The following is a 23,036-nucleotide window of genomic DNA, read 5'->3' on the forward strand; positions in this document are numbered from 1 at the left end:
TAGGAGGAAAGATGTTTGAAATGTTTTTACATTTATCATGATGAAAGTGGCCATTTTAGGCCCTTTTTAGACCTATACAGTGGGGAGAATAAGTATTTGATACACTACCGATTTTGCAGGTTTTCCTCCTTACAAAGCATGGAGAGGTCTGTAATTGTTATCATAGGTACACTTAAACGGTGAGAGACGGAATCTAAAACAAAAATCCAGAAAATCACATTGTATGATTTTTAAGTAATTAATTAGCATTTTATTGCATGACATAAGTATTTGATACATCTGAAAAGCAGAACCTAATATTTGGTACAGAAACCTTTGTTTGCAATTACAGAGATCATACGTTTCGTGCAGTTCTTTACCAGGTTTGCACACACTGCAGCAGGGATTTTGGGCCACTCCTCCATACAGACCTTCTCCAGATCCTTCAGGTTTCGGGCTGTCGCTGGACAATACGGACTTTCAGCTTCCTCCAAAGATTTTCTATTGGGTTCAGGTCTGGAGACTGGCTAGGCCACTCCAGGACCTTGAGATACTTCTTACGGAGCCACTCCTTAGTTGCCCTGGCTGTGTGTTTCGGGTCGTTGTCATGCTGGAAGACCCAGCCACGGCCCATCTTCAATGCTCTTACTGAGGGATGGAGGTTGTTGGCCAAGATCTCACGATACATGGCCCCATCCATCCTCCCCTCAATACGGTGCAGTCGTCCTGTCCCTTTGCAGAAAAGCATCCCCAAAGAATGATGTTTCCACCTCCATGCTTCACGGTTGGGATGGTGTTCTTGGGGTTGTATTCATCATTCTTCTTCCTCCAAACACGGCGAGTGGAGTTTAGACCAAAAAGCTCTATTTTTGTCTCATCAGACCACATGACCTTCTCCCATTCCTCCTCTGGATCATCCAGATGGTCATTGGCAAACTTCAGACGGGCCTGGACATGCGCTGGCTTGAGCAGGGGGACCTTGCGTGCACTGCAGGATTTTAATCCATGACGGCGTAGTGTGTTACTAATGGTTTTATTTGAGACTGTCGTCCCAGCTCTCTTTAGGTCATTGACCAGGTTCCTGCCGTGTAGTCCCTCACCTTCCTCATGATCATTGATGCCCCACGAGGTGAGATCTTGCATGGAGCCCCAGACTGAGCGTGATTGACCGTCATCTTGAACCTCTTCCATTTTCGAATAATTGCGCCAACAGTTGTTGCCTTCTCACCAAGCTGCTTGCCTATTGTCCTGTAGCCCATCCCAGCCTTGTGCAGGTCTACACTTTTTTATCCCTGATGTCCTTACACGGCTCTCTGGTCTTGGCCATTGTGGAGAGGTTTGAGTGTGTGTACACGTGTCTTTTATACAGGTAACGAGTTCAAACAGGTGCAGTTTATACAGGTAATGAGTGGAGAACAGGAGGGCTTCTTAAAGAAAAACTAACAGGTCTGTGAGAGACGGAATTCTTACTGATTGGTAGGTGATCAAATACTTATGTAATGCAATAACATGAAAATTAATTACTTAAAAATCGTAATGTGATCTTCTGGATTTTTGTTTTATATTCCGTCTCTCACAGTTGAAGTGTACCTATGGAAAAAAAAAAAAATACAGACCTCTACATGCTTTGTAAGTAGGAAAACCTGCTGATTTTGCAGGTTATCAAATACTTGTTCTCCCCACTGTACATGCATCCTATAAGACCCTATGATCTGTAAACTGTACATGATACAGACATCTTTGTGTCATTATACTCCTAATAGTGTGCTCTAACATAAGGAGTATGTCTAGATTCTGAAATACAAATTTTCACATTAATTTATTCAACATGAACTATTTAATGGATATCAAAACTACCCATTTTGATTTAGCTTATTTTTAGATATACTGTTTGGAACAATATACTCTTCAAACGCATCACATTTCCAGAGTGGGCTCTCTTGGTCTTGTAACGATGTGACCCATTTTTTTATACATGAACATTTACATTATAGGTCATTAACCAATCTCAGCCCTCCTTTAGGATTGCATATTCAGCAAGTCACCAGCAGAGGGCATTCCTTGTAATCCATTCGCTGTGTTGGTGGTGCCCATAAAATTGATCAGAACTTCAGAATAGGTGGAGAGCCCACTCTGGAAAAGTGATATACTCTACAAGTACATCGTTCCAAACTATATGTCTTTAAAATGAACAAAATCAAAAAGGGTTGTTGAGAGATTAATGTTAAATAAATTAATGTGTATTTCAAAATCTAGTGTGCTGTATGTACGGTTCACAGATCATAAGGTCTTACAAGAGGCATGTATTCGTACTCCCTGACTTATTCCCAATTGTGAATTCAAAATTGATTAAATAAATACATCCCACCCATCTACACACAACCCCATAATGACAAACTGAAAACATGTTTTTACAAATGTTAGATAATTGATTGAAAACGAAATATCTAATTTACATAAGAATTCACAGTCAATACATGTTAGAATCACCTTTGGCAGTGATTACAGCTGGGAGTCTTTCTGGGTAAGTCTCTAAGAGTAAGAGCTTTGCACACCTGGATTGTATACTTTTTGCACATTATTCTTTAAAAAAATATTGCAGCTCTGTCAAGTTGTTTGTTGACCATTGCTAGACAGCCATTTCTAAGTCTTGACAATTATTTGTATTTATTATGGATCCCCATTAGCTGATGCCAAAGCAGCAGCTACTCTTACTGGGGTCCAGCAAAATTAAGGCAGTTTATACAATTTTAAAACATTACAATACATTCACAGATTTCACACCACAATGTGTGCCCGCAGGCCCCTTCTCCACCACTACCACATGTCTACAGTACTACATCCATGTGTATGTATAGTACGTATGTTATCATTTCTGTATGCATGTCTGTGCCAATGTTTGTTGCTTCACAGTCCCCGTTGTTTTTAAATAATCAAATTTTACTCCTTGTATGAGTTACTTGATGTGGAAAAATAGACTTCCGTGTAGTCATGGCTTTATGTAGTACTGTGTGCCTCCCATAGTCTGTTCTGGACTTGGGGACTGTGACGAGACCTCTGGTGGCATGTCTTGTGGGGTATGCATGGGTGTCCGAGCTGTGTGCCAGTAGTTTAGACAGACAGCTCGGTGCATTCAAAATCTTAATACCTCTCATAAATAAAAGCAGTGAAGAAGTCAATCTCTTCTCCACTTTCAGCCAGGAGAGATTTACATGTATATTGTTAATATTAGCTCTCTGTGTACATCCAGGGGCCAGTCGTGCTGCCCTGTTCTGAGTCAATTGCATTTTTCCTAAGTCCTTTTTTGTGGCACCTGACCACACGACTGAACAGTAGTCAAGGTGTGACAAAACTAGAGCCTGTAGGACCTGCCTTGTTGATAGTGTTGTTAAGGCAGAGCATCACTTTATTATAGACAGACTTCTCCCCATCTTAGCTACTACTGCATCAATATGTTTTGACCATGGCAGTTTACAATCTAGAGTTACTCCAAGCAGTTTAGTCATCTCAACTTGCTCAATTTCCACATTATTTATTACAAGATTTAGTTGAGGTTTAGTGAGTGTTTTGTTCCAAATACAAAGCTTTTAGTTTTACAAATATTTAGGGCTAACTTATTCCTTGCCAACCACTCTGAAACTAACTGCAGCTCTTTGTTGAGTGTTGCAGTCATTTCAGCCGCTGTATATTTTCAAACTGATTTAAAGTCTAAACTGGCCACTCCGGAACATTCAATGTCGTCTTGGTAAGCAACTCCAGTGTATATTTGTCCTTGTGCAGCCACCATCATACCTGAAAATATGAAGAGTGGTACTCAGTGATGTGTTGTTGGATTTGGTTCAAACATAATGCTTTTTATTCTGGACATAGTTCATTTATTTTCCAAAAGATTGGCAGTTTTACTTTAGTTTCTTATTACAAACAGGATGCATGTCTTTGGAATATGTTTTATTCTGTACAGGCTTCCTTCTTTTCACTCTGTCATTTGTTAGTATTGTGGAGTAACTACAGTGCATTTGGAAAGTATTCAGACCCCTTCACCTTTTCCACATATTGTGACATTAAAAGCCTATTCTAAAAAAAAAAATCTTTTTTTTTTTTTAAATCCCCCTCAATCTACACACAATACCCCATAATAATAAAGCGTTAACAGGTTTTTAGAAATGTTTGCAAATGTATAAACATTTTTAAACAAATACCATATTCACATACAAGTATTCAGCCCCTCTGCTATTCGACTTGAAATTGAGCTCAGGTGCATCCTGTTTCCATTAATACTCCTTGATGTTAGTACAACTTGATTGGTGTCCACTTGTGGTAAATTCAATTGATTGGACATGATTTGGAAAGGCACACAACTGTCTATATAAGGTCCCACAGTTGACCGTGCACGTCAGAGTAAAAACCAGGCAATGAGGTCGAAGGAATGGTCCGTAGAGGATTGCGTCGAGGCACAGATATGGCGAAAATAACCAAAAAATGTCTGCAGCATTGAAGGTCCCCAAGAACACATTTGCCTCCATCATTCTTAAATGGAAGAAGTTTGGAGCAACCAAGACTCTTTCTAGAGCTGGCTGCCTGGCCAAACTGAGCAATCGGGGGAGAAGGGCCTTGGTCAGGGAGGTGACCAAGAACCCGATGCCGTCGGGGATACGCTAAATACAAATGTGATTCACATTTTCAAACAGTCCAGATTTTCCAACGGGGCTATAGGGCAAGTTGTTTTTTCTCTCGCCTGATTAGCCTCATTTCACTACCAAAAAATGTAATCATGTAGTGTTCAGCGAGATAACAACACAATGTCAAATAATTAACATCCAGTCACATTAACCGTTACTCTTGCGGGAATTCCACTAACGGTCCATATGTAGCCAACGTTGCTGCTGCTCATTCCTTTTGCTCGAAAATGAACTAATGGTTAAAAAAAATGTAAGGCCCATGTCCATAGAAACACATACCAGCTCTACTGGTAGTACTGCTACGACCAGCAGCACTGCACCTGTCTGACACAAGTTGTTCTGCTTCCATGAGCACATCCAATGCTAGCATCAGTAACTCTACATTTGTTGTTAGCCCAGCTAGCATGGACACTGACAGTTGTGAAATGGATGCAGCCGAAGAGCTTACTGCCCCCTTACCCGGGAAAGCACCGAACAACAGACAGGGATGTTGGAACATCGAAGAGTTGCAAATATGATGAACTACATTGATTTGGGGTTCACTTATATTGGGAGTAGTGCCTTTCCTCAGCCACAGTACTTTTGCACATATAACACACTATCTCACAACTCGATGAAACCTTCACTCTTGCACAAGCATTTAGAAACAAAACATGCCACTGGAGTTTTTTGAGCGAGAATTAAGATTACTTTCGAGTAGTAAGACATGTATAAAAGCAACAGATACTCTTAATAAGAAGGGGCTAGAAGCGCCTTATATTGTGAGCTACCGAGTGGCAGGCAATCCCCTTACTATTGTGTAGGACTTCATTCTTCCTGATGCCGCATATATGGCTGGGGAAAAGGCCCCAAAAAACTATACAGACAATGACTTCATCAAACACTGTTTCACGACGCATCAGTGACATGGCAGGAGGTGTTTTGAAACAATTACGGCATTGCATACAAGCCAGTGAATTCTATGCGTTACAGCTGGAAGAGTCAACAGACATGGCGGTCCTGGCACAGTTCCTGGTATATGTCCGTTACGTTCATGGGGGGTCAATTAAGGAAGACATCCTCTTCTGCAAACCACTGGACAACAGGAAAGGATATTTTTTAAATACTGGACAGCTTTGTGACATCAAATGGACTGGTGGTCAAGATGTGTTGGTGTCTGTATTGATGGTGCAAAAGCCATGACAGGGAGACATAGTGGAGTGGTAATGCGCGTGCAAGCAGTTGCTCCCGACGCCACTTGGGTACACGGCAGTATCCACCGAGAGGCTCTTGCTGTCTGTTACCGATATCTGAACAAGAGAGCCTCATCAAAATTGCAACAAGCGGTTCTGTGAAAATTTTATCCGAATTTACTGCCAGATTTCTGGATTGGGCTGCGCTCTGAGTTTCCTGCTTTGGCAAATCTCGCTGTTAAAACACTGATGCCCTTTGCAACCATGTACCTATATGATAGTGGGTTCTTGGCACTGACTAGCATGAAAACGAAATCCAGGCACAGACTGTGTGGAAAATTATTTAAGACAGAGACTCCAATACAACCCAACATTGCAGTGGTATGTGCATCCTTTCAAGCACACTCTTCTCATTCACAATTTGATGAGAAAATAAGGTTTTATGTAAGATTAACTAAATAAAGAGCAAAATTATTATTTGTGCCCTGGTCCAATAAGAGCTCTTATTCACAGCCCGACTCGTGGGAAATGACAAACTTCTTATGTTTAATTAATGTATCGTATAGTGTGTGTGGCAGGCTTACAATGATGGCAAACAAACAATATGAGAGTGCGCTGACCCTGGAGCTAGAGTGGGTACGCAGCTGGAGGTTGAATGTTTGAAGGGGTACGGAACTATAAAAAGTTTGGGAACTACAGATCTATGCAGCACTCCACCAATCAGGCCTTTATGGTAGAGTGGCCAGATGGAAGCTGCTCCTCAGTAAAAGGCACAGCCTGCTTGGAGTTGCCAAACGGCACCTAAAGGACTCTCAGGCCATGAGAAACATTCTCTGGTCTGATGAAACCAAAATTTAACTCTTTGGCCTGAATGCCAAGTGTCACGTCTGGAGGAAACCAGGCCAATACCATCCCTACAGTGACGCATGTTGGTGGCAGCATCATGCTGTGGGGATGTTTTTCAATGGCAGGGACTGGGAGACTAGTCAGGATCGAGAGAAAGATGAACGGAGCAAAGCACAGGGAGATCCTTGATGAAAACCTGCCCCAGAGCGCTCAGGGCCTCAGACCGGGGCGAAGGTTCACTTTCCAACAGGACAACAACCCTAAGTACACAGCCAAGACAAAGGAGTGGCTTTGGAACAAGTATCGTAATGTCCTTGAGTGGTCCAGCCAGAGCCCGAACTAGAACCCGGTCGAACATCTTTGGAGAGACCTGAAAATAGACTTTGGGGGGGCTTTATTTGGCTCATTGCTCTCTAGCAACTGCTTGTGGCGGTGGTGTTAAGGACTGCGGTTTGGTGGGTCATGACTCGACCTTCAGCTCTCCCGAGCCCATTGGAGAGTTGCAGCGATGAGACAAGATCATAATTGAAATTTGATATATATATATATATTTTTTTTTATGGTTGAATTAATAAACTAAACTAGCCAAGAAGACTAGGCTGTAATCACTGACAAATGTGCTTCAAAAGTACTGAGTAAAGGGTCTGAATACCTATGTAAATGTGATACTTTTAAAACAAAATAGCAATATTTTTAATTGTAAAAAACATTGCTTTTTCATTATGGGGTATTGTTTGCAGATTGGGGGGGGGGGGGGACATTTTAATCCATTTTATTTATATACATTTGCAAGTCATGGCAACAATGGGGTATTGTTGCCATTAAAGGGTTTGAATACTTATTGACTGAAGACATTTCAGCATTTCCTTTTTTAGGAAATTTTACAAATTAATTAAACATTTCCACTTTGATATTATGGAGTATTGTGTGTAGGCCAGTGAAAACATGTCAATTGATTCCATTTAAAATTCCGGCTCTAACGCAAGAAAATGTGGAAGAAGTCCCGGGGGTGTGAATAGTTTTCTGAAGACACTGTAGGTCTGGAAAGGGCCTAAAATGGCCACTTTCTTCATGATTTCATAGAAAAAATTGTTTGATACGAATGTAAAAAGCATGTAACATCCTTCCTCCCAATGAAGTTTCTGAGAATTGCCAGAACAATCTGAGATGCCAAAAATATTTTCTGCTCCCGCTGGCATGTAATCGTCCTCTAGGCTTTTTCAATAGACTTCAATAACTGTTGTTGTGATGTATACTAAACCTATGTCTCGGTGAATTAAGATGTTAGTAGTTTGAGGATTTAAAAAAATATGTAGCCTACAACTTCTCGCTCTGGTCTAAGTAGACCACAATCGCAGAGGTGAGTGATTGTGGACATTGCCATGCAAACAGAGTTCTTTACAATGTTGTTTCTCCCCCTTCTCCACAAACGAATGAGTACACAGTTATGTCAATTAAGTCAGTTGGTGGACTGTTCCATCTGCTGTTGAGTAGAACCTAAGTAAACCATTCAGGCAGTACCAAAGATTTAGTTTACCTGGTTATTTAAACAATGTTAAAGGCTGTGTCACCATTATATTTTGTCACCATTTTTTTTATCCACTAGGTACATCAACACTCATGGAGGCTCTGGCGGCCAATGGGACAGCTAGCCTACAGAGTGCAGTGGCAGGAGTCACTGCAGTCTCCGGGGTGGCAGGGAAACGGCGCTTCGAGGAGCAGCGCTCAGTCTTCGACAAGCGCCTTCGGTTCAGCGTCCGGCAGACTGAGAGTGCCTACCGCTATAGGGACCTTGTCGTCAAGAAGCAGGATGGCTTCACCCACATCCTGCTCTCCACCAAGTCCTCGGAGAACAACTCACTTAACCCCGATGTGAGTCATGCCTGTCTTGTCTTTGCCCTAACAAAACAATTGTTACACTGCATGACAGGCCAAAAATAGTAGTACTTCATCGTTTAGTTATGCCAACTTTTCCAAACAATTGGTAGTCAAATATAAATGTATGCAAAATATCAAACGAAAGTCAAATACTGGTCCTATAAAAAATATTGGGTTGGTGTCCTGGATTAAGCCTAGTACTGTACTAAAACGCATTTCCAATATTAACTCCATCTAAAGTGCTTCTTAATCTCAGACTAGGCTTCATCTGTGTCTAGGTAATTGGCCTATAATAATTGTCTCCCTCATGGCTGCCTCAGGTGATGAAGGAGATGCAGAGTGCCATGGCCACGGCGGCGGCAGACGACAGCAAGCTGGTCCTGCTGAGCGCCGTGGGTAGCATCTTCTGCTTCGGCCTGGACTTCATCTACTTCATTAGACTGCTCACCGACGACCGCAAGAAGGAGAGCATCAAGATGGCTGAGACCATTAGGTAGGTCAGAAGGGTGTACTTTTGTATGTGGATTGTTTTCAGAAAGAAAAAAAAGAAATGATGAAAACAAAACTTTCTGTCCCTTTCTGACGTTTGAAGGCTCACCTTGGCCCTTTCTCGATTGTCCAAAAATGTGTCCTGTCCTTGTCCCTCTTACATCATCTGCACTGATTGGAGAAAACAAAATGGTGGAATGATTGATTTCAGTTCTTTCAGATCGGTGCAAGTGACAGATTTGTAGACAATTGTCTCGAATCATCGGTTATTTTGAACAGGTGGAACAAAGGATGAGTAGAACGTTAGCTGTGTGTTGTAGGGGCAGTCTTTGTAATGAAAAACATAAGGCATTGTGATGCCGAATGAAATTACTGTGAGTTTATACAGTTGAAGTTGGGAGTTTACATACACTTAGGTTGGAATCATTAAAACTTGTTTTTCAACCACTCCACAAATGACTTGAAAACAAACTATAGTTTTGGCAAGCCAGTTAGGACATCTACTTCGTGCATGACACAAGTCATTTTTCCAACAATTGTTTACAGACAGATTATTTCACTTATAATTCAATGTATCACAATTCCAGTGGGTCAGAAGTTGACTGTGCCTTTAAACAGCTTGGAGAATTCCAGAGAATTATGGCTTTAGAATCTTCTGATAGGCTAATTGACATAATTTGAGTCAATTGGAGGTGTATCTATGGATGTATTTCAAGGCCTACCTTCAAGCTCAGTGCCTCTTTGGTTGACATCATGGGGAAATCAAAAGATATCCAAGACCTCAGGGGAAAAAAATTGTAGACCTCCACAAGACTGGTTCACCCTTGGGAGCAATTTCCAAATGCCTGAAGGTACCACGTTCATCTGTACAAACAATAGTACGCACGTATAAACACCATAGGACCACACAGCCGTCGTACCGCTCAGGAAGGAGACGCGTTCTGTCTCCTAGAGATGAACTACTTTAGTACGAAAAGAACAACCGCAAAGGACCTTGTGAAGATGCTGGAGGAAACGGGTACAAAAGTATCTATATCCACAGTAAAATGAGTCCTATATCGACATCTATCAGCAAGGAAGAAGCCACGGGTCCAAAACCGCCATAAAAAAGCCAGACTACGGTTTGCAACTGCACATGGGGACAATGATCGTACTTTTTGTAGAAATGTCCTCTGGTCTGATGAAACAAAACAGTTTGGCCATAATGACCATCGTCATGTATGGAGGTAAAGGGGGGGCTTGCAAGCCAAAGAACACCATCCCAACCGTGAAGCACGGGGGTGGCAGCATCATGTTATGGGGGTGCTTTGCTGCAGGAGGGACTGGTGCACTTACAAAATAGATGAAATTATGTGAATATATTGAAGCAACATCTCAAGACCTCAGTCAGGAATTAAAAGCTTGGTCGCAAATGTGTTTCCATATGGACAATGACCCCAATCATACTTCCAAAGTTGTGGCAAATGGCTTAAGGATAACAAAGTCAAGGTATTTGAGTGGCCATCACAAAACCCTGACCTCAATCCTATAGAAAATTTGTGGGCAGAACTGAAAAGGTGTGTGCAAGCAAGGAGGCCTACAAACCTGACTCAGTTACTTACACCAGCTCTGTCAGGAGGAATGGGCCAAAATTCACCCAATTTATTGTGGGAAGCTTGTGGAAGGCTACCCGAAACGTTTGACCCAAGTTAAACAATTGAATGGCAATGCTACCAAAATATTAATTGAGTGTATGTAATCTTCTGACCCAGAATGTGAATGAAAGAAATAAAAGCTGAAATAAACCATTCTCTCCTATTATTCTGACATTTCACGTTCTTAAAATAAAGTGGTGAGCCTAACTGACCTAAGACAGGGAATTTTTACTAGGATTAAATGTCAGGAATTGTGAAACTTGAGTTTAAATGTGTTTGGTTAAGCTGTATGTAAACTTCTGACTTACACTGTATATGGAGTGTGCGCCACTTTGTTTTGATTTAGTTTAGTCTTTGTAATGATGCCACAGAAGACGGTTATGCAGACAGTCTGTCATCTCCATCCTCAGGACATTCGTGAACACATTCATTCAATTCAAGAAGCCCATCATCGTAGCGGTGAATGGACCGGCGGTGGGCCTCGGAGCCTCTATCCTCCCGCTGTGTGACGTTGTCTGGGCCAACGAGAAATCCTGGTTTCAGACGCCCTATACCACCTACGGACAGACACCCGACGCTTGCGCCTCCCTCACCTTCCCTCGCATCATGGGCGTGGCCTCGGTGAGTTCATACGGCATTGTCTGAAAAACCTCTTCCGAGGGGGAGTAGTCCAGGGAACTATTTAAGTGTAGCACTCACTGGGCTGGTTTTCCTGCGATGGGGAATATCCTGTCCAATACAAAAAATAAGAATGGAGTGGGACAGCCCCACTCCTTTTTAAATGTTTTTTTTTTATTTAAAAAATACAACTATTAATACTATTACCATACCAGTACCTTTTCCTGCTTAACCTCACCCCGTCCTCTCCCCTACTCTTGTCTTCTCTCTCCCTCCCCCTCTTCTCCCAGGCCAATGAGATGTTGCTGAGTGGGCGGAAGCTGACAGCCCAGGAGGCCTGCGCTAAAGGCCTCGTGTCCCAGGTGCTGTGGCCTGGGACTTTCACTCAGGAGGTGATGGTTCGCATTAGGGAGCTAGTCACTTGTAATTCAGTTGTAAGTCATCCTTTTCATTTTATTTTGAATTGTTTTTATATTTTGTGGCATCTCTTTTCCACACAGTACGACCCTGCCCCTCTCCCTCACTTTGGTCTTTTGTTCTCTTGCTTTTTTTGTCTCATCAAAAAACATCTTCCCACCGACACTCATTTACAGTGCCTTCGGAAAGAATTCAGACCACACATTGTTACGTTAGTTTTATTCTAAAATTGATATTTTTTTAAATTCCCTGCAACCTACAAACAATACCCTATAATGAAAAGCAGTTTTTTTTGCAAATAAAGTTTTGTTTTTGTTTTTAAATTATCACATTTACATAAGTATTCAGACCCTTTACTACTTCAGACCCTGTACTTTGTTGAAGCACCTTTGGCAGCGATTACAGCCTCAAGCCTTCTTGGGTATGACGCTATAAGCTTGGCCACCTGTATTGGGGGAGTTTCTCTCATGATTCTCTCAAGCTGGATGGGGATCGTCGCCGCACAGCTATTTTTAGGTTTCTCAAAAGATGTTAGATCGGGTTCAAGTCCGGGCTCGGACTCAGAGGTTTGTCCCGAAGCCACTCCTGCGTTGTCTTGACTGTGTGCTTAGGGTGTTTGTCCTGTTGTAAAGCGAATCTTTGCCCCAGTCTGAGGACCTGAGCAGGTTTTCATCAAGGATTTTTGTACTTTGCTCCATTCATCTTTCCCTTGATCCTGACTCGTCTCCCAGTCCCTGCCGTTGAAGAACATCCCCACAGCATGATGCTGCCACCGCCAGGTTTCCTCCAGATGCTTGGCATTCAATCTTGGTTTCATCAGACCAGAGAATCTTGTTTCTCATGGTCTTGAGTCTTAGGTGCCTTTTGGTAAGCTCCAAGCGGTCTGTCGTGCCTTTTACTGAGAATTGGCTTCTATCTGGCCACTCTACCATAAAGGCCTGATTGGTGGAGTGCTGCAGAGATGGTTGTCCTTCTGGAAGGTTCTCCCATCTCAAAAGAGGAAACTCTGGAGCTCTGTCGGTGACCATCAGGTCACCTCCCTGACTAAGGCCCTTCTCTCCCAATTGCTCAGTTTGGCCGTGCGGCCAGCTCTAGAACGAGCCTTTAGGTTCCAAACTTCCATTTAAGAATGTGTTCTTGGGGACCTTCAATGCTGCAGACATTTTTTGGTGTCCTTCCCCAGATCTGTGCCTCGACAACAATCCTGTCTCGAAGGACAATTCCTTCGACCTCATGACTTGGTTTTTGCTCTGACATGCACTGTCAACTGTGGGACCTTATATAGACAGGTGTCTTTCTAAATCATGTCCAATCAAATGAATTGGCCACAGATGGACTCCAAGTTGTCGGGATGATCAAAGGAAGTTGGATGCACCTGAGCTCAATTTGGATTCTAATAGCAAAGGGTTTGAATACTTATGTAATTAAGGTATTTCTGTTTACATTTATTTTTGCTTTTGTCATTATGGGGTATTTTGTGTGTAGATTGAGGATTTTTATTATTTAATCGATTTTAGAATAAGGCTAAAGTAACAAGGTGTCTGAATAGTTTCCAAATGCACTGCACACACACACACACACACACACTCTCCTAGCCGTAGTGTTCGCTTGAATAGTTATATTTTAGTCTCCCGGGATACCTAAAGAAGTTAAATATGCTTTGTTTTGTTTCCTTGCCATGATACAAATTAGTATTGCGATACTGGTATCATCCTGGCCCTAACCAAGAGTGTGTTTTTAAATTAATATAATGCTTTTAGCAATACATTAAATTGAGATCATGTCACCAATATCTGGATGTTATGGAATCTTGTGTCATGTCCCAGAGTTAAATGTTAAACAAATCTATGCCAATATCCATATCCATAAGTCATATTCCTTTCGCTTTCTTTTTTGCCGGGTGGGGGGGGGGGGCTCTGTTTGTTGCACTGTAGGTCCTGCGGGAGTCCAAAGCACTGGTGCGAAACACAAACCGGGCCGCCCTGGAGCAGGCCAATGAACGTGAGTGCGAGGCGCTGAAGAGAGTGTGGGGCTCTTCGCAAGGGGTGGACTCCATCCTCAAATACCTGCAGAAGAAGATTGATGAGTTTTAAGGAAAGCACGTATTCCCCCTACGTTCCCAAATAACCAGAAAAACATGGCGTTCAATCTGTAGCCTCTCAATATCCCACCATCCCTCTTGCATGTATGAGAGTACAGTGCATTCGGAAAGTATTCAGACCCCTCTACCTTTTCCACGTTTTGTTACTTTACAACCTTATTCTAAAATACATCGATTTAAAAAAACAAAATCCTCAATCTACAAACAATACCCCATAACGACAAAGCAAAAACTAGTTTAGAAATTTTTGCACATTTATTACAAATAAACTACTGAAATATCCCATTTACGTAAGTATTCAGACCCTTTACTCAGTACTTTGTTGAAGCACGTTTGGCAGCGATTACAGCCTTGAGTCTTCTCTGGAGCAAGTTTTCATTGAGGATCTCTCTGTACTTTGCTCTGTCCTTATTTCCCTCGATCCTGACTGATCTCCCAGTTCCTGCTGCGGAAAAACATCCCCACAGCATGATGTTGTCACCACCATGCTTCACATTAGGGATGGTGCCAGGTTTCCTCCAGACGTGATGCTTGGAATTCAGGCCAAAGAGTTCAACCTTGGTTTCATCAGACCAGAGAATATTGTTTCTCATGGTCTGAGAGTCTAGGTGCCTTTTTAGCAAACTCCATAGCGGGCTGTCGTGTGCCTTTTTACTGAGGAGTGGCTTCTGTCTGGCCACTCTACCATAAAGGTCTGATTGGTGGAGTAGTGCAGTGATGGCTGTCCTTCTGAAAGGTTCTCCCAGCTTCACAGAGGAACTGTGGAGCTCTGTCAGTGAACATTGTGTTCTTGGTCACCTCACTGACAATTCCTTCGACCTCATGGCTTGGCTTTTGCTCTGACATGCACTGTCAACTGTAGGACCTCTTATATAGACGGGTGTGCCTTTCCAAATCATGTCCAATCGAGTGAACTTACAACCGGTGGACTCCAAGTTGAAGAAACATCTCAAGGATTATCAATGGAAACGGGATGCACCTGAGCTCAATTGAGTCTCATAGCAAAGGGTCTGAATACTTATGTAAATTCTCAGATTTTTATTTTTGAATAAATGTAAACATTTCTAAACCTGTTTTTGCTTCGTCATTATGAGGTATTGTCGATTGCTGAGAAACATTTTATTTAATCCATTTTTAGAATAAGGCTGTAACAAAATGTGGAAAGTCAAGGGGTCTGAATATTTTCAGAAGGAACTGTATGTAATAAATTGTATGTGCACACATTGAAGGGGACCAGCTAAAAATAACATTTGTAGACGTTCCTGCTAGACCTTTAAATCCCGCCTTCCTAGCATCCTGATAACCTTGTGTTGACCCTTTACCCAATAACCCTGACTTACGAAATACAATTTCCCATGCTGCATTACAGGTTCAACTAAATTGAAGGGATTGGAGGAGGAGAAGACATTGAATACACAATGTGTCTTACATAACAGGGTATCTGTCCTACTCAGCTCGGGATTGATTTGGGTTGGATGTTGTATCAACATGGATCAGCATTTATTTATGATGTAACGAAAGAGCAAATGTAAACATTCAACAAAAACCCAAGCGACTTCCATTGTGGAGCTTTGCACTAAGATGTGATGCTCTGAACTCAATTAAGCTGTGTTGGAACTAACTCTTGGGAAAACAGTGTAGCCCAGTGGATTGGCGGCTTATTGGATTCTCTACATTAACTTTTTCTTTAGACTCCTGTAAGACTTTCCATACAAAACAGGACTTATTGCTATTAAGTTGAATAACGCCTAGGATTCAATCAAAGGCCCGTTGTTGATAAGCATAGAGCACTTCACTTTTGAAGGTAATTTACGCCTGAGATCTTCGAACGTCAGGGAAGTTTGTCAACAGTGTAGTGCTTTAACAACGCGCCTTTTAATTGAATCCGGTCCGAAGTCTGTCTCAGACGAACATTTAAAGCTCTCGACTGTATTTAGGTTTGTCTAACTGATATAGTCTCTAGATATTTCACCCAGGTAGTCTTTTTATTTATCTTATTTGGCTTTGGGGACGGTATGTGCTACCAAACAGTTTCTATGGTAAATTATTTTGTTTTAAGTTAAGACTTTTATTAGAATATTATAATTAAATATTCTGCAGCTTCTGAATTATTCCTTCCATGAAACATGCCCGCAAGGGAGAGACAATTACAATATTCTAATGCAATATTTGTATGCAGTTGTGATGAGGCTAGGGTACACATTAAGGCTCTAGCTAAGCTCCAAAGCAGTGCCTTGTCCTTTACTTATTTTTCCATGACTTCACAAATTGTGGGTTCTGATCTGACGCGATTATCAGTGAGAATAGCCTGTAATGTTATTGCAGTGAAATCGGGCCAATGCAGTGTGATGTGATAGTTTATGAAAACTATCCAAAAAAAGGCACATGCCAAGACATGTTTAATAAATATAATCAGGGAAAACATGTCATTTCTCAGTACCATGAATATAGTACCATAAATACATCAGGCACATGCTTACCCTGATGTATTTGTTAAACATGTCTTGGCATGTGAGCCTTTTGGATAGTTAATATTCATGGTACTGATTTTAAAATGGTGGAAAATGTAATTATTTATATTGTCTGAAAGTATATGAAGTATTTAAATATTTAAAGTGCAGCTGGTTTGGACAAAGTAGTTTGTTTTTGAGTCATTGCTCATGGTTTGTAATTGCTGTTACTTCACATTTAAAAAATATATATCTTCTTGGGTCAGTCTCACTATCCACATCAGAATTCAGTTTTGGCATTCATACATACTGTGCACTCTGAAAGTAATCAGACCTTGACTTTCTCCACATTTGTTACATTACAGCCTTGTTCTAAAATGTATTTAATAGTCCCCCCCAATCTACACACCTCATAATGAAAACGCAAAAACAGGTTTAGAATTTCTTAATTCATTACAAATAAACATAATTCACATTTACATAAGTAAAGCACCTTTGGCAGCGTTTACAACCTTGAGTCTTCTTGGTTCTGACGCTACAAGCTTGGCACACCTGTATTTGGGGAGTTTCTCCCATTCTTCTCTGCAGATCCTCAAGCTCTGTCAGGTTGGATGGGGAGTGTTGATGCACAACCATTTTCAGGTCTCTCTAGAGATGTTCAAGTCCGGGCCACTCAAGGACATTGAGACTTGTCATGAAGCCACTCCTGCGTTGTCTTGGCTGGGTGCTTAAGGTGTTTGTCCTGTTAGAAGGTGAACCTGCTGTTCACTGACAGAGCTCCAGAGTTCCTCTGTGGAGATGGGAAGATCTTCCAGAAGGACAACCATCTCAGCAGCACTCCACCAATCAGGCCTTTATGGGAGAGTGGCACGACAGCCCACTAGGAGTTTGCCAAAAGGCACTTAAAGGACTCTGATCATGATAAATATCAGATTCTGTGGTCTGATGAAACCACGAATTAATACTTTGGCCTGAATGCACCATCACTACGGTGAAGCATAGTGGTGGTAGCATCATGCTGTGGGGATGTTTTTCAGCTTTAGGAAGAGTCTTGGTGGTTCCAAACTTAATTTAAGAATGATTGAGGCCACTGTGTTCTTGTGGACATTCAATGCTGCAGACATTTTTTGGTACCCTTCCACAGATCTGTGACTTGACACAATCCTTCCTGTCTCTGGCCTCTACGGACCATTCCTTTGACCTCATGGCTTGGTTTTTGCGCTGACATGCACTGTCAACCGTGGGACCTTATATAGACATGTTTGTGCCTTTCCAAATCATGTCGAATCAATTGAATTTACCACAGGTGGGCACCAATCAAGTTGTAAAAACTTCTCAAGGATGATCAATGGAAACAGGATGCACCTGTGCTCAATTTCGAGTCTCGTAGCAAAGGGTCTAAATATTTGTCCTTTACTCCTTTTAATACATTTGCAAACATTTCTAAAAACCAGTTTTTCCTTTGTCTCATTATGGGGTATTGTGTGTAGATTGAGAAAAAACAATGCATTTAATCAATTTGAGAATAAGGCTGTAAAGTAACTAAATGTGGAAAAAGTCAAGGGGTCTGAATACTTTCCGAATGCACTGTAGAGGTATCCGATTGTTACCACTGCACATTTCATTCACATTACAGATTAAGGGCTGGATAACATTTAAAGAGACTTGTTTTTTTTTGTCTTTGACCTATACCCTCTCCAGGAAAGATGCAATTTGCCCCCAAATATTGTGCCTGATAAGCATGTCATATCTCCTTGTTTTATTAAACATTTGTATCACTGAAGGCTGATTAGAAATTTTAGCAGCCATTTAACACTTGGACCAGAGTAGCTTAGTTAATGTATACATAAGATCACCCATACTGCACCTCCTCAATCCAATGTTTTAAGCATTTTTCTTGTTGACAAAAAGTGCAAGAGATTATTTAAACAATGTGTCTTATGTTAACACAGCATGATGCCAAGAGGCTTGTCTAGTCACACAGAATTCACTCTGTTGAAATTGGCCCTATTTTGGTACAGCAGCAAAATATTTTACTAAGTCTGAATTGTATAACCCTCACCCTTCCAATTTTTCAGGCTGAAGAACTACAGTATGTACTGTGTGAACTGCCTTTAGACTGAAATCCTGGTACAGTATGTTTGCATACAGTACAAGGGACCTATTTTGTTGTACAGTAAGTATAATATTTACTATCTGTAAAGTTGTTTTTATATAGATGCTGAAATCTATACTCGCTATGAAAATAAACTGTTAGAACTTGTTAATCCCTTTTATTGTGTGTTAGTCGGAGTTGGGGTCAGTCTTTTCAGGACATATCTACCATAAACATAACAAGCAATTCTCTACTCCTTAATTGAAATTCAATTTAATCCCTTAATTTAATTGACTCTAGTGTTGGTGTGTGCAGTGCTCTTGTTTCCTAAAATGTATATTATACTATGAGTACTTCAGTGGGACTCAATTGTTTTATTCAAGATGAGAGGAAAAAGATTACGTAAATGTCTTTTAAATTTTTTTTAAATGGAGAACTCCATTTTGTGAACTGTTTTGTACAATACCTTCTCCAAACGTATAAAACGAATCTGAAAACAAGTCATCATGGGAGCCTGTTCCCATGTGCAGCAGGTTTTTGAAGAGGATGAGATTATAAAAGTTCTTGCCTCCCTTGTGGAACCTGTGTTCTATGTCTCCAGGAAACGAGACTGTCCCTGAAGCTGTGCACAATCAGAGACAGCCAGCATGTGAATTTGGGCTCGTCAAAGTACCGCCTAAGAAGACCAGAGTAAATGAGTATATATTTAAGACTTGATTTTTGAAAAATATATTTCATATAAGTGAATTTCCAAACACTGAACAAAACCAAAAGAGCAATTTTTGGTGCAATACAGTTGACAAGCTTAATTCAGAGACGAGCTTTATTCAGAGACCACAAATGTTATCAAGTCGTAGACTGCTGTCCCTAGACAGACAACTTTGCAGGTTTCGAAGTCTGTAGGACGCTGTCAATGATGACCTGGGACTTTGCTAAATGTCTTAACTAAATCAGATAATTAAGATGGTGTTTTAGGGGTCAACTGTATAAATTTGCAAGTCATTGTACTATCAGTACTGTTCTCCCTTTTCGGACAACTTTTTTGTCTCACCAAAATTGAATTACAAATACTGTCTTTTGTTTGACCGATACATTCAGATATGTTGCAGAATGTGAACTTACCTCAGTTCCTTCAGCAGTGAGTAGATGTCTTTGGGCAGCAGCAGGGCTTGGCTCACTGGTGTTTGGTGCTCTGGATAGACATGTCGAAAGGAAGCTGGCTGCTGACTAAACAACCAACATCAACAGCTTTCTGCATGAGAGAAACATTAAACAAGGGAGAAGTTACTGCTTCTGGCTGTGTTGGCAAAATCACTACATATCCCATCCAGCCAACCGGGGGAGAGGCGGCCCGTTTTCACTGTTCCAAAACCAGTTAGAAACGTCCAGCTAACCCTACGCCAGTGACACCGGTGGATCTCAAAACTGAATTTGGATCCGCGTTAAGTAGCAACGATATCCTTCGCCACCGTTGTTTTATGCCACTACATATTGCTCGAACTAGTCATGACTTCAACAAAACAATAACTAATTTTCAAGTTTCTTTACAGCGAATTTCTTAGTTACATGATTGTATAACGAACAAAGGAGTTTTGAAGTTGAGGGTGCAGTATTTAAGTAGTTTGGCAATGAGCTTGCCCTTTTAGCCAGGGACAGGATATAGCTGGGCGCACATGCACCCTGGACTAATTCACGACCAACTAGTTTTTATGCTCCGATATCAGGAGCTTGTGGCGAAAAGTTTGATCAAACAATTCAGAGGCAAACGAATACATAAGATGATAACTATTTAACGAATCAATATACAATCCCGAAATCAGCTGCAACTGTCAAGAGTAAAAAATAAAGATGTTTGACTGAACCTGGGTCCTGAAAATGTATGCTGAAGTTGCTTCCGGCACGGTAGACTCTTTAGACTCAACTATTACTGTTCTCAGTTTCGGGGTGGAAATGTTTTTTGCAGAATTCACAACTTGAAAAACAAGTTTTGGTTTATTTCATAACCATTTATGAGTTATGACATTTTTTTCATAGTCTTATGTTTGGAGTGCTCCATGTGAGCAATGAGTCAGTGTCTTCTTCTTTGGGATTTGGTTGTCTGAGCGCATCCAATTTTTAGGTGCATACACCACCACCTATCGTACTGGTGTGTGAGGCCATTCACAGCCTATCTGCATTACATTATTTGATACGATACTCGTCTAAATTCTAACATAACCTCTACCCACATCTCAACATTCTAAACTCTGGAACTTCAACCCACATCTGAATAGACTAAAACCAACCTCAGCCTGCCAGTGACTTGGATTACAGGGCACACACCACCATGCCCGGCCAACCGAGAGACCTCCAAAACGGAAATCTTCGAGCATGTCTGGTTTCTCTGTCTTGTTAAAACTTGGGGCTGCAATCTCGTTAACAGGATCGATATGACAACAGCCAGTGAAAGTGCAGGGCGCCAAATTTAAAACAGAAATCTCATAATTAAAATTCCTCAAACACATGTATCTTATACCGTTTTAAAGGTAATATTGTTGTTAATCCCACCAGTGTCCGATTTCAAATAGGCTTTACAGCGAAAGCACCACAAACAATTATGTTAGGTCACCACCAAGCCACAGAAAAACACATTCTTCCAGCCAAAGACGAGTCACAAAAAGCACAAATAGAGAAAAGAATCACTAACCTTTGATGATCTTCATCAGATGACACTCATAGGACTTCATGTTACACAATAGATGTATGTTTTGTTTGATAAAGTTCATATTTATGTAAAACAAAATCTGAGTTTACATTGGCGTGTTACGTTCACTAGTTCCAAAAACATCCAGTGATTTTGAATAGCCACATCAATTTTACAGAAATACTCATAAATATTGATAAATACAAGTGTTACACATGGAATTATAGATATACCTCTCAATGCAACCGCTGTGTCAGATTTCAGAAAAAGCAAACCCTAAGAAAAGAAAAATAATTATCCGCCATGTTGGATTCAACATAAATCAGAACATTATAAATATTCCCTTACCTTTGATGATATTCATCAGAATGCACTCCCAGGAATCCTAATTCCACAAATGTTTGATTTGTTCGATAATGTCCATTATTTATGTCCAAGTAGCTACTTTTGTTAGGGCGTTTAGTACACAAATCCAATGGCTTGTGCAGGTCGTCGGACGAAAAGTTCAAAAAGTTATATTACAGGTCGTAGAAACATTTCAAACTAAGTATAGAATCAATCTTTAGGATGTTTTTATCATTATTCTTCAATAACGTTCCAACAGGAGAATTCCATTGTCTGTAGAAAAGCCATGGAACGCAGGTCGGTCTCATGTGAAATGCGCGTGACCAGGACCTGGCTCTCTGCCAGACCACTGACTCAAAGAGCTCTCATCCGGCCCCACATCACAGTAGAAGCCTCATTCAATTTTCTAAAAGACGGTTGACATCTAGTGGAAGCCCTAGGAAGTGCAACAACCAATATCCCACTGTGTATTCGATAGGTGCTGAGTTCAAAAACTACAAACCTCAGATTTCCCACTTCCTGTTTGGTTTTTGCCTGCCATATGAGTTATGTTATACTCACTGACATCATTCAAACAGTTTTAGAAACTTCAGAGTGTTTTCTATCCAGATGTACTAATAATATGCATATAATCAGCAACTGGGACTGAGGAGCAGGCCGTTTACTCTTGGCACCTTATTCATCCAAGCTCCTCAACTGCCCCTGCAGCCATAAGAAGTTAATGTTGAGGGAGCTTGTGCGCCTGAGCATGCACAGAAGTACCTGGCCTGCAGTGCTCGTGGGACATTTAAGCCATGAACAACGCCTGACAGTCTCTGAGGCTGCATGCTGCCCTCAAGTCCAGAGCCAATCTGATGCAAGGATCGAGCAGATCGCCAAGAAGGTACATTTCCATTAGGGTTGTGACTGTTAACGACAAGAATGCGTTTGTCAATTAATCTTGCAATATTTAACTGCTATTTAACAGACCTTTTATGTTATTGCATTGGAGGGATGAGTATCACTTTGGATAAAATAAATACAAAATTGACCTCCAGTGGATATTGTGACTGTAATCTGAATACATTTTAATAGGACTGGCCTCTACTTTCTTAGGTTATAACATGGTCTATACGAAATTAAACTAATTTGAAAAATGTTCAGCATTTATCATGCAAATGTCCAAAAATATTTGGATTTCTTCCAGGCTGAACTTGGGTTACCTTAAATCACACACATCATCTTTAATCTAATATTCTAGCTATATCCAAACTTGTTTAGGCATTTTAGGAAAATAAGAAAATGGCAAAAGAAGAAAAAACAAAGTACCAAAACACGTGAAGAAGCGAAAGGAGAGGGTTTCAAAGGTGAAAGGCAAATGAGTGGATCCAGAAATCAGGGATACTATCCCTAAACATGAACTTTAACCCAGTAACTCTGAACTGATGGACATGGTCCTATGCCCTGGGTTGTTCTGAACACGGCACACGCACTCATGACTCCTGTGCATACATTTATTTTGTCCCCCCACACCAAACATGATCACGACACGCAGGTTAAAATATCAAAACAAACTCTGAACCAATGACATTAATTTGGGGACAGGTCGAAAAGCATCTAACATGTATGGCAATTTAGCTAGTTAACTTGCACTTGCCGGCTAATTTGTCC

At 41.0% G+C, this 23,036-nt stretch overlaps 1 protein-coding gene and 1 long non-coding RNA gene across 3 annotated transcripts in view; one reads left to right on the forward strand and one right to left on the reverse strand.

Annotated features, from left to right (window-relative positions):
* The window catches only part of LOC115114082 (chromodomain Y-like protein), a 34,810-nt gene extending 16,280 nt beyond the window's left edge, over positions 1-18,530 (forward strand). Inside the window, exons 3-7 of one of the 2 annotated variants that reach the window (XM_029642046.2) lie at positions 8,283-8,548; positions 8,875-9,047; positions 11,088-11,298; positions 11,586-11,729; positions 13,647-18,530. In XM_029642046.2, coding sequence (XP_029497906.1) covers positions 8,283-8,548; positions 8,875-9,047; positions 11,088-11,298; positions 11,586-11,729; positions 13,647-13,805 — 953 coding nt within the window. In that variant the 3' untranslated portion in view covers positions 13,806-18,530. Of the gene's footprint in view, positions 1-8,282; positions 8,549-8,874; positions 9,048-11,087; positions 11,299-11,585; positions 13,503-13,646 lie in introns of those variants that run through there. The other variant, XM_029642045.2, reaches the window with a different exon arrangement.
* Positions 3,813-20,437, reverse strand: LOC115114084 (uncharacterized). Its single transcript, XR_003861192.2, has 3 exons — positions 20,221-20,437; positions 19,481-19,610; positions 3,813-13,778 (listed from the first exon to the last, which is right to left on the reverse strand). It is a non-coding gene; the product is annotated as an uncharacterized LOC115114084 (long non-coding RNA).
* Between the last annotated feature and the right edge of the window lie 2,599 nt (positions 20,438-23,036).

Source organism: Oncorhynchus nerka, linkage group LG9b, assembly GCF_034236695.1.
Source record: "Oncorhynchus nerka isolate Pitt River linkage group LG9b, Oner_Uvic_2.0, whole genome shotgun sequence".
NCBI lineage: Eukaryota > Metazoa > Chordata > Actinopteri > Salmoniformes > Salmonidae > Oncorhynchus > Oncorhynchus nerka.